The following is a 13290-nucleotide window of genomic DNA, read 5'->3' on the forward strand; positions in this document are numbered from 1 at the left end:
AAGGAAATATTACAAACAACTTTAAAACAACAAATTTGGCAACTTAGATGAAATGGACAAATTCCTGGGGAGACACTAATTGCCAAACTGACTTAAGAAGAAACAGAAAATATAGTAAATAAATTTAATTAATAATTAAAAATCATCTTTCAAAGAAAAGCCCAGGCCTAACTGGTTTCACTAGGTATGAATTCTGTCGTACATTTCAAGAAGAAATAATACCAATACTTGACAAACTCTTCCAGAAAATAGAGAAAAATTAACATTTCCCAACTCATTTTATGAGTTGTGTCATTCTCATATCAAAGTCAGACAAAGACATCATTTAGAAAACTACAGACTAATATCCCTCATGAATATGGACACAAAAATCCTCAAGATTCAAGGTTACTCACACTCCAGTACTTTTAATGGCTATGCTATAATAACCTTTTAATTTATACTTAACACACAAATTGTATTTGAATTTTAAGTATGAATGTTACTTGGAAACTGCTTATTTGTGCATTTGCTTACATTTTTGCCTTATGAAATATACCCTACTTAAAAGAGTACACAGTTTTTAGAATAATAGTAGAGCAAACACCTTTATACCCCATCCAGCTTTAGAAGTAGAACATTCATTATAGTTTTAAAGATCTCTATATATTCTTTACCTCTCCTTGCTTCCTGATGAAGCCCATTTTCTGTAATTATTCACTTGCTTTCCCATACAGTTTTATTATACCTGTATGTTCTGAACAATATTATTGCTTCAGCTTTCTGAGATTTTTGACATTACCAAAATGTCAGGAGAAAACTTTAGACATTTGCCTTCCAGATGGCTATCATTGTTGCCAGTCACAGTAAAGATGCCAACAATGGCCTGCGGTAAATCATATTTTCAAAGAATGGGACAAGAATAATGTCCTCTCATTTGAAAATGCATCAAGAATGAGTATGGTGAAATAAATGAATGTAAACAGAAATTTATATGCTTTCTCTAAAACTATTGAATGATTTTTGGAGGGACTAAAATAAACCTTGAAATGGATGGACTGAACTGAGTTTTTTATGTGTAGGCTGTAACAAAAACTCATATAATGAAAAAAATGACTCACTTTTTGGAACTAAGGCTATTGAGAACTCAAATATCACCAGAAGGGAACAGCTAGTTTAAAGAGGATTTTCTCACTTTCTTTACTAAAACTATAATTTATTTGGAATGCACCTTTACCACATTTAAATGATCTGTGTGTTTTAAAACCATTTTCCTTGAAAAGGAGAGGTTTAACTTATGACATTCATTATGCTTCGAAGTACTTAAAAATGGGCATTTTAGACATGGGTATCCTGTATGATGAATTCATAGATGCAAAGGACCTGATAGACAAACAGCTAGTCTATGAAACAAATCTGGAGATACAAATCCCTACAGGTCTAAAAACCTGCTGTTTTTAGTGAGTAAAATCCCATTATTCTTTGCCTAAATGGTTTTATTGAAGGGATATTTAACTTGATGTCATGACATTGCACTGGTTAGAGAAATAATTGTGTGATATATAGCCTTAAGAGCAGAGCTGAAAGTCATAGTGAATTTTATTTTATAGTTGATTGTACTTAGTTATACCACTGCGTAAAATAATATCCTGAAGGCTGCAGGCAAATCAGAGAAGTATCGTTTAAAAGGGCAACACAAAAATACCCTACAAGATCATGGAATAAAAAGAAAAGTAATTGTTTACTTTTTATTAAATATAGATATATCTATTTAATTAGTCCTATTATAGGTATAATCTTTTAAAAAGTCTTACATTTTTATATTTTAAGAAGATACAATATAGCGCCTCCAATATTTAAATTTAAAAGTAAAAAGTTTAAAATATGTTAAAATAAGTTGCTGTATCAGAGTACAGAAACATTAAGTATATTGTTTAATATTCTCAGACATTATTTTTTTGATTAGTCCAATTAATTACTAATTGCCACTGTTAACTAGTCCTTTTGTGTAACTACATTTGTGTAACAGAAAAGTAAAGAATACAGATTAATAGATAATTTTGGAAAAACACCCATTTTTGTATCTTTATGTTAAAGAAGTAACATATGTATTAATATTTCTTCCACATTACTTTTTTTGAAAGGTGGGCTCTCTGAAAGTTTTGGTCACCCTCTTCCAAGGATGAGGCTTAATCCAATTCTGTATTCCAGAGATTATAGAAAAAATTAAACTAGATAAATAGATAATGTTATTTTCAAATTTTTCTCTTATTTCCTAGAAACTGAGTTTTACTGAGCTTAGAGGGCAAATGAAAGGACAAAACTAACTTAAATCTTGTTCCTCTCTGATCTTTGTCACATAGTTGAAGTTTAGTTCTCCTGTTCTTAGTTCGGGGGAAACAAAAAAACACCACACTCATGGGTTTCCCTGGTGGCGCAGTGGTTGAGAGTCCGCCTGCTGATGCAGCGGACACGGGTTCCTGCCCCGGTCCGGGAAGATCCCACATGCCACGGAGCGGCTGGGCCCACGAGCCATGGCCGCTGAGTCTGCGCGTCCGGAGCCTGTGCTCCGCGACGGGAGAGGCCACAGCAGTGAGGGGCCCGCGTACCGCAAAAAAAAAAAAAAAACGAAACACCACACTCGTACACAAACAAATAGTAGGTACGTATCCTCTTCCTCCTCCAGAAAAACCCCACACAAACCAAAAAACAACCACCACACAACCTACTTGGGTTTACTACCAGGAGTGTTGAATTAACAAGGGAGCATTAGAAGTTGTGTAGCCGTTTGCCTCCTGTTTACTTACTTGAAAGAAAACTAAAAAAAATTTTGTTCGAGTGTAGTTGATATACAGTGTTGTGTTAATTTCTGCTATACAGCAAAGTGATTCAGTTATACATATACACATTCTTTTTCATATTCTTTTCCATTATGGTTTAGCACAGGATATTGAATATGGTTCCCTGTGGTATACAGTAGGACTTTGTTGTTTATCATTCTATATATAATAGCTTGCATCTGCTAATGCCAAACTTCCAATCCATCCCTCCCCCACCCCCCCTCCCCTTTGGCAATCACAAGTCTGTTCACTATGTCTATGAGTCTGTTTCTGTTTTGTTGATAAGTTCATTTGTGTCATATTTTATCTTCTGCATATAAGTGATATCATATGGTATTTGTCTTTCTCTTTCTGACTTAACTTCACTTAGTACGATAGTCTCTAGATTTATCCACATTGCTGCAAATGGCATATTTCATTCTTTTTTTTGGCCAAGTTGTATTCCATTGTATATATTTATCACATCTTTATCAATTCATCTGTTGTTGGACTTTGAGGTTGTTTCCATGTCTTAGCTATTGTGAATAGTGCTGCTTTGAACATGGGGTGCATGTACCTTTTAAAATTATAGTTTTGTCTGTATATATACCCAGGTTACTTACTTACTTTTACTTTTTCTTCTTTTCTTGATATATCTTCTTTTCTGTTCCTTAGATAGTCTATTAGCATAGAGAAATCACTTGAACAATGCATTCTTTTGGTACTTTCTCTAAAAGTTACCATCCTTGTTGCTCATTTATTCTCTAGAGCCTTCAGAACTAAAAATACAAAAGTTGACATGCCAAAGATGACAATATTTCTAGCTTCTCAGCGTTATTTTCTTTCAGTAATTTTTCACATTGAACATGATATTTTATATTTCTGTGTAGTATCTGTCACATTATGCACCTTGAGATGGAAATTGTTGGAACAAATTAACTTTTCAGATTTTTTCCATCCTGTATCATGTGGGAACTTTGCTGCAGTATTATAGAACCAAATTAAGATAAGCATAGTCTCTTTTAAATGCCATTCAAAAGGATTGTTTCTAACGTTAAATGATAAATAACAAATGGATTATTCTTTTGGTATTCTATTAAATACACATCTAGGACTACTGAGTGCTCAACACTATCTCCTAATGACAGAGTTTCCTATGTGCTAGACACATATGCCTTACGTAAATCTCTTTTCATTCTCATAATAACCATATGTGGTATTTACCACCATTTTGCAGATTAAGTGAAGCCTAGTGAGAGGTAAGTTGCTCGGCAAAAGTCAAGATTTAAATCCATGTTTGTCGAACGGTCGACTGTGTAGTACCTGATGACAAGAAGGTTCTAGCTCTTATTTCAGCCTTTAATCATCAGGGTGTCATTTACAAACCAAGGATTTTCTGGCATTTACTTTCAATAATATGATTCCATTATTCTCCTACTATTAAGGCTTAACTTGTATTTAGAAATTCCAAAGATCAATACTACTGTTATTTTTCTGTTTGTCAGGCATCTCCAAGAGTTACTGTTGATGATTATTTGGTAGCAAAATTAGCAGATACTTTGAATCATGAAGATCCAACACCTGAAATCTTTGATGACATTCAAAGGAAGGTATTATGTACAACGTTTATCATTATATCTTTCTCGAAAACAATGTATATTTCTATATGCATGGAATTTGTTTATAAAAGGTTATTGAAGCATTAAGAAAGTACAGTGGTAACTAAAAAGATGAGTTATGGTAATAATATCAGTACTTCACAATTACAAAAAAGGTAGGCCAGTTTTTCTTTGTTTATTTAATTGACAAATGAGGAAAATCCTTAGCTGGGTTGTTTAATTTGAATCTGACTGAAGGGCCAGATACAGATTCTAGAATTTTATGAATTGATGATGTATGAATAACATGATTCATTTATTTGAATATATGTCTTGAGCCTTATGTGTACTTGTTTCTTAGAGAGTACTACTTTCTGGAACATTTTATGTAACCTGTTGTCGTGTGCCTTGTGTTGCAGTAGGACCTGTTTCAGTACAATTTGGGTGCTGGAGGGACCAGAAAAAAATTATTGGTTGTGACATAGTCTTATTACTGACATCTTGTTAATATGGAACCTGTAATTTATTACAGTAAGACCTCTATCTAGCTTTTGTTGAAATCTTATTAGTGGAAATCACTGCATTATCTGCATTAATGATTGAATATCTTGATTTTTCAATAAGGTATATGAATTGATGCTACGAGATGAAAGATTTTATCCTTCCTTCAGGCAGAATGCACTTTATGTGCGCATGTTAGCTGAGCTGGATATGTTAAAAGATCCTAGTTTCAGAGGATCAGATGATGGTGATGGAGGTAAGGTGGCACACGTTGTACATTTATGTGTATATGTATATTCCTGTATATATTCTGCTTACCAAAAAAAGTCCTTTCAAATAAGATAAAAAATGTTCTTGAAACCCAAATATAAATTGTAGTATATTTAAAAATCTGTAATTAAATGACAAAGTTTACTTACTATACTAAATTAAAATGTTAAAATTTAATAACAAATTTGAATGTAACTGTTGAAAATAGAATTCTTAAAGAAGCGTGTTTTCTTGAGTTGTGTCACCCCAATGTTTTTATGGTAGTTTCCCTTTTGTTTATAAGTAATAATAGTCATGACTAGCAATAGGATTATTGAGAAGATTAAATGAAATAACAAGTAATGAATCTGAGAGTGTACCATAAACTATAAAACATAAAAATACAGTTTTTTCCCTCTTTAATTGTACCCTTTTCCAAATCCTGCCCAGTATAAGCTGGGAGAAGCTGTAAGAGTCATTTATTCCAATCGTTCAGTTTTTGTCTATCTACATGTTATAGTAAAGAAAGCAGACTTTGTCATAATACTTAGATTTTAATCCTTTTCTTATTGCCTGTGTGATGTTGGCCAAACAATTTCTTTAAGCCTCTTTCTCAGCTGTAAATCTGGAATAATATTCTCTCATAATAATATCTTACCTCAGAGTTGTCATATTTTAATGGAATTCTGTATATAAAAATGAAATATAAACTAAAATGCAAATATCAGTTTTTATTAGTAGTAAATAATTTGTTATTTAAGGATAATGGGAGAGGCAGCACTTAGAGTACAGTTTGCAGATTTTAGACCCGATGACCATTTTACTTGTGATTCAATTCAGAAGTACTTATTAAACTCTAATTAAATATCTAGTATTTGATAAACTTTCCAGCAAATAAGCAATGTAAATACAAAGTAAATGGGAAAGATTGAACTAAGGAATTATTTTAAGAGAGTGCTTTAATTATGCTTATTTACTTATGAATAGATTTTATGGACAGGACCACTTGAAGTTGGAGATATAATAGATGTATTAGATAGTGAGCACTGCTTTAAAAAATACCTCTATTATGGAAGCTTTCCAGCCTCCCCTCTTCGCTACCTATCCTCCCCACTCCCTAGTCTATATTAGTGAGATTTTACTGTTTATTAAAAAATTTTTTTTCTATATATTTTTTTAACATCTTTGTTAGAGTATAATTGCTTTACAATGGTGTGTTAATTTCTGCTTTACAATGGTGTGTTAATTTCTGCTTTATAACAAAGTGAATCAGCTATACATATACATATATCCCCATATGCCCTCCCTCTTGCATCTCCCTCCCACCCTCCCTATCCCACCCCTCTAAGTGGACACAAAGCACCGAGCTAATTTTCCTGCGCTATGTGGCTGCTTCCCGCTGGCTATCTGTTTTACATTTGGTAGTGTATATATGTCCATGCCACTCTCTCACTTCGTCGCAGCTTCCCTTTCCCCTACCCTGTGTCCTCAAGGCCATTCTCTACGTCTGCGTCTTTATTCCTGTCCTGCTCCTAGGTTCTTCAGAACAATTTTTTTTTTTTTTTAGATTCCATATATATGTGTTAGCATACGGTATTTGTTTTTTTCTTTCTGACTTACTTCACTCTGTATGACAGACTCTAGTCCATCCACCTCACTACAAATAGCTCAATTTCGTTTCTTTTCATGGCTGAGTAATATTCCATTGTATATATGTGCCATATCTTCTTTATCCATTCATCTGTTGATGGACAATTAGGTTGCCTCCATGTCCTGGCTATTGTAAATAGAGCTGCAATGAACATTGTGGTACATGACTCTTTTTGAATTATGGTTTTCTCAGGGTATGTGCCCAGTACTGGGATTACTGGGTCGTATGGTAGTTCTATTTTTAGTTTTTTAAGGAACCTCCATACTGTTCTCCATAGTGGCTGTATCAATTTACATTCCCACGAACAGTGCAAGAGGGTTCCCATTTCTCCACACCCTCTCCAGCAAGATTTTACTTTTTAAATAATCTAAGAAATCTAGTTACAGAAGTTTCCATGTTGTAATAACTTTTATATTGATTGTTGATCTAATATCTTGGTTATTTGTAAAATGGGGATAATATTTTATTAACTGGATTTGATTGCATAATTGAGGAAGTGTTTTTTTTTTTTTAAGAACACTTCTGTGGGAGATGAATAGTAAAATTCAGTGTACCTCAAGTATGTTATATAGTATATCTATTTACTGTCTCTTGAAAAATCTTTTGCATAGCTGCTATGAAATTTGCAGTAGGAACTCTACTTCCAGAAAGGACTATTTAAAATGTTTTTATTGTTTATTTTGATTTTGTCTACTTTAGAAGTTTCCTTAGTATTGTGAACCAGATTTGCTTTCTGACCCAGAATGAAAGAGGATAAATTGAATCATAATCAGCTAATGTATGAGTGTCTAAATATTATATAATGATGGCAGTAACAGTATATTCTCTGGGAGTAGGTTTTGATCCTATAGTGTAAGAACTTCAAAATCTTCTAAATTGACTTCTAGCTTCCATTTATATTTGTCTTGTATGCAACTAATGGAAGCAAATTATTTATGTTGTCTCAAACTTCTCAAAACCTCATACTTATTTAAAACACAGAGTAGCTTAAAAGTTTTTTTTCTGCAACTAGTTTTGATCTGAAGTAAATGTACTTCTATTATATATCAGTCATTGAGTAGTCCCTCACATCGGAATCATTGATTGTAGTTTGGAATTAGTGTATATATATATATATCTCTTTCGTCTTTCTAGGACATTGCTTTTTAACATTCTGTGTCCTAATTGATGAGCTTTTATATATTTTATAACTGAGAAATTGCCTAACCCTTTTTTGAAATGCTTTGAAAAAAGTACGTGGAATGATGGGTATAATATGAAACATTATTATTAAAAATGGCAGTTAGGTATATTATCTTTGTCAGTGTTTAGGTTTTAGGCACTTGTGACAACTTTTTCAAATAGTGATGCTTATGATTTTCTTGTCTTTATAAGATTGTTTAATTAAAAATAGGCCTTTCTTAAATCTTCTGGTTATAAATTTATTGTCTGACTTTTCAAATTAAGCTTCCTGGCACTTTGTGTATTTTTTAAAGTCCTGAAGTTTTGGCTACTTTTTAGACATTTTGAAATAATTACCTAATCTAGTGTTTAATGCGTAGCTGATTTTAAGAAAATGCAGCCTAAACTGAGCACAGAATTAGTGGGCCAAATCTTACCATGTGTAATAGTATTTGCTGGTGGTTTTTCTTTGCTGTGGAAGAAATTTCATTCCTATTTAACTAGACTTCTGTAGGTAGGTAGGTGGGTGGCTGGATGGCGTGCTAACCCATGCTCTCTGTCCTCCTCTGCTCCCCTTTCTTCCTTTTCTTTTTCTTTGTTCGTAATTGCCTTCTTTAGTTAGTTCAGCTTTAAATTACTTTAAGAGTAGATATTTTTTCCTACATACTTTCACAGCCTTTTAAAAATATTTAAATTGTGCTGTTTTAAATTTTAATTTCAGTCACGTTTCTCATCATGTCAAACAATAGTTTCTTTTGTTTTCTAATATTAATAACCAGTTATTAAAGTTTTGATTAAATGTGGACCTAGATTGGCTTTAGACTCTATTTCTGGATCTTATTATTGATCAAGAAAGTAAACTATGCCTTGTTTTACTCCTAGTTTCTCTTTTAATTTGACATGTCTTTGGTGGGAAGACTTAAGAGGTGGGCAGACCACAGAAGGAGGTAGGAGGCATATAATTGAATAAGGAGGTTAGAGAACTGTTTGTTTACTCATTTTAATTTTCACCTTGCTGTTAACCAAGGGGTAATCCTAGGTGGGATTTCCTATTTTTGTGACCAAAGTTTTGAGGAACCGAGAAATGTTCTTGGGCATTTAGAGTTGTTGAAGTTGGAAAGCAACACCAACTGCCTATTTCAAGAGTAATAGAAATTTCCTTTGAAGACCCATCTAGAGATCCAAATTATAAATAATCTCTTAAGGGCTACAAGCCATACATTAACTTTAAACTGTTTATGAATATTGCTTTACCATATGTTCATTTGTGTTTTTAACAGGCGGATATCTTAATTGGTAACCTAATTTGCTCAGATATAGACTAAAATTCTGAGGGAAAGATGTTAATTTTAATAATTTACTTACTCTCTAACGTTAATTTTTAAAAATAATTTTAGTTGCTTTTTAATTAAATGACATTACACATGGGATTTTATGTATCTTTTGTTCTATTAATTGTATATTCATTTAAGAATCTAGATTTTGAATATTTTTGATCCAGATCAACCAAGAATAAGTAGACTTTATAGATATATTAAAAGTCAATCTATTTATCCTTCATATTAAAGAATAATTTTATTTGTAATATTAATCCAGTGGGACAGAAATAGCAAAATACCTCTGACATTTCCTAGTGGACTTCACTTTGCAGTGTTTACCTCATATCTACATTGTATTAGACAACTTAATATGATACTGTGAGAATAAAATATATAATAATTGCTTTCCTGTACATAAATACCTTTTTTGGGGGGGCGGGGAGCAACTTAGGTACATAACTATTTTCACTGAAATATCTGGCTTGGAAAACAATGGGAATAGGTGTTTGGGAATAGTGTACCACAATTTACTGTTCTGTTATATCTTGGCTTGTGTGACTTTTGTTCTTGGTGTTTGAACCTTAGATAGATAAAGCACTGTTTCAAAAGTTTTTTACTGTATACTAAGTTGAATTTCCCTTCTCACAGAATCTTTTAATGGGTCTCCTACAGGAAGCATAAATTTGGTAAGTACTGTTATGAGTACTTTAATTAATACGGTGGCCTGAAAACAATATGAAAGACTGAGCCTTAACATGTAAATAAGTGATGTATTAGAAGTCCCCAAGTCATCCTTTGTAAGAAGTTGTTATGCTTTTAAAGAAATATTAAATTCACAAATAAGGGATCTGTTAATTAGAACTTAAAAATGACATGAAATTTTTTTTCATTTTAAAAAATGTGCTTAAGCCACACCTGAATGATTTAGTTGCAGGTGATAAAAAATGATTTTATTATTTTCAACCCCAGTATTTAATATTTGAAAATGACTCTGATCAGTGCTATGATGGGCAGTAAATTTGTGACATATAAATGTTTACACTGGAATTAGTTTTTTCTTCTTGTATTTAGAAAAGAAATATAAAATTAGTTGGGATATCTGAAAACTTAAAAGATATTTCTTTAAAGTCTACACTATAAAAGATTCAAGTTATTGTAAAAAAACCCTTTTTTTAAGCTTAGAGGATTTTACAAGAATTAAGCAACTGTATTCTATGATTACAGGTTTAAGAATGGCATGTTTTTAGCATATAAACTGTCATTGACATTTCATATATTCAAGGTGAAGTGTGAAACAATGAACATTTCAGTTCTTTTATATATCCATCCTTGCCATTGAATACCTTATTTCATAAAATGCTGCTGGAAAGAAATATTAGTGTTCTATGAAAGTTTCAGTCCAGAATTTGTGGGGGATGGGCGGAGATTGTTTGCTTTGTTTTTCCTTCTACCTACAACACATTTTCTTTCAAACTTTTTGTGATAGCTAAAAAGTTTAGAGGTCCATTGTCTTATGTTCCTCACTACTACATTTATTTCTAAAATTACTTTATTGTATAAATGTTCTATTATTGTGCAAAGTATAACCTTTAACAAAACACTAAAGCAAATCAGCCATAGCGTTACGTCATATATTTAGTAACATTTTAAATGTTTTCCTAAATTATTTGGTATCATTACCATTTACTTCTCATATTCCACAGAGTTATAATGAAAAGGAATAGGTCCTAGAGAATGAAGAGTGTTAGCAATATAATGCCCATTATATAGAAAGTTTCCAAATGTGATGAAACTTTTCCTTGGTTTGAAGTTTTTTAATATTCACATTTGTAGTGCTTGTACAAGTGTTTGAACACTAGTAAAAAATATTTTTTTTCTTCATTCCCTATTGGGAATAAATGCTTTTTCAAGTAAAAGAGATCCCTTTTATCACATAGTGATATAAACCAGAACAGTGTGGATTGAAAAAGGTCACACTTGAGGTCAGTGACTTACAGTTTTTTGGTTTTCACATCTGTTAAATCTAAGCTTTTAAGTAGCTAGACTGTTTTCAATTCTTTTTTTTAATACATAGATTTTAATGAACAGCTGCATTTTAAAAAATAGTTTAAGATTATAAAGAATTGTTTTAAAAACCATCAGATATTTTTCATGTTTGATGAAGATAACATTTATTAATTGTATTAAAATTATAAACTAGATCATAATTGTTTATTCCAGTATACTAAGTAAAGAAAATATTTAATGTGGTGGTTACTCATTTTGTGATTGAAGCTGACACATAAATTATAAACATTTTTAGAAGTGCCATTGTAGTTGTGTTTGCTCAATTGATTATCATAGTAAATTAGAATTTTTGGTTTTTATCTTAGCATAGTGTTAAAAAAAACACCACTTTTTTTTTTTTTTTGGCAAGGAATTCAAGAATCTTAACCCAAGAATTACTTTACAAACTGATTTTATTTCAGGACAGCATTAATGCACTTTTTTTGAAATCACAGTTTTCTATGACTAATCAATACTTATAGTTCTAAATCACAATGTAGTTCTGTAGTTATTATTTCACCAGTTGTAACTTTATGTAGTCTAGTTGATAGTTACATATGCATTGTAACTGTGACTAATGGTTAAGAGATACCTCATTGGATTTTTTAAATCATATTTAATGAAAATAATATTACTTGCATATTTTAAATGTGCTAAAAAGACATTTATATATTACACAGAGTTTTTCAACAACTTCTGGGTTGCATAGTATATAAGATGCTAACATGTTTAAAGTAATAAGTAAGCGGCATTTAGCTTTTTAAATGTTACCTGCAAGGGAAGGTTACCAATAATAATGATGTTTTTTTTTGAAAAAGGTGATTGTTTTATATTCTCGGTGCTAGCTTGTAATTAGAAGAAGATTACAGTAGATAACAATCTTAAATTTTGTAGAATATTCCATTTCCTCTGGGGCTTCTATCATGTAAAAATAATACTAAAACAAAAGTTGTGCTGTTTCTGTCAAAATGTTTTATTGTAGGTCAGGTGAGCACTTAAAAAAATAAGTGCATTCTATTTCTTTTCAAAGTATTTTCATTCACTTTATATCCTGATAGAATTGTAGAACAGGTATTACACCATTATAACATTGGGAAAACTGAGAAACAGGAAAGACTAGTTGATATGGCTAAAGTCTCTTAAGGTATCAGTGGTGAAGCCTGGACTAGACCTAATTTAATTGAATGGTTCTCCCACTTGATTTGTGGTTAATCTGTATGGAATTATCAAATTTTGCTTCTCCTGATGATCAGTCTTTAGTAGATAGAGTTTTGGCTTTCTTCTTAGACTGTAATTGCTTAATTTAAATGGCTTTATGTCATATGCATGGCTTCATTTAAGTCATTTAGATGACTCTTAGTAATAACTGGTAATATCACATTAATACTCCAAAGTTCATTCAATCCTATGGTTTTCTAAGTGTAAAATACGTCTGAATCATATAATGTCTGTGTGTTATAGGTCCCCAAGACCACTCCTATGTTTATTGATTTACTAAGAGGACTCACAGGTCCCGGCATAGTCATACCCATGGCTAGAATTTATTACAGCAAAAGGATATAAAGCAAAATCAAGAAAGGGAAAAGGTGCATGGGGCAAAGTGCAGAGAAAACCAGACACAAGTTTCCAAGAATCCTCTTCCATGGAAATCACATAGGACAGACTTAATTTCACCAGCAATGAATATGACAACATGTGTGAAATGTTGCCACCAGGAAGGCTCATCTGATACTAAGTGCCCAGGGTTTTTATTGGAGGTGGATCACACAGACACCCTCTGCCTAGCATATACTAAAATGACTCCCAGAAGGAAAGCAGGTATTCAGCATAAACCACATTGTTTGTGCAGATAGTTACGTAGAGTGAGCCACTCTTAGCAGTTAGGGAATGGAGGGAACCTTTTCTAAATCTGACTTCCCAGATATTGTCCAAGGGCCAACCTTGAAAGCAGTCCTTTCTAACGAGAG

The 13290-nt window shown here is 32.2% G+C and overlaps 1 protein-coding gene across 4 annotated transcripts in view; it reads left to right on the top strand.

Annotated features, from left to right (window-relative positions):
- Positions 1 to 13290, top strand: part of SNX13 (sorting nexin 13) — a 140204-nt gene that overhangs the window by 82505 nt on the left and 44409 nt on the right. For all 4 annotated transcript variants that reach the window (XM_065883656.1, XM_065883660.1, XM_065883658.1 and 1 more), the window contains 3 exons: positions 4304 to 4408; positions 5021 to 5153; positions 9926 to 9963. In XM_065883656.1, coding sequence (XP_065739728.1) covers positions 4304 to 4408; positions 5021 to 5153; positions 9926 to 9963 — 276 coding nt within the window. The remainder of the gene's footprint in view (positions 1 to 4303; positions 4409 to 5020; positions 5154 to 9925; positions 9964 to 13290) is intronic.

The sequence above is a fragment of the Phocoena phocoena genome, chromosome 9, assembly GCF_963924675.1.
Source record: "Phocoena phocoena chromosome 9, mPhoPho1.1, whole genome shotgun sequence".
NCBI lineage: Eukaryota > Metazoa > Chordata > Mammalia > Artiodactyla > Phocoenidae > Phocoena > Phocoena phocoena.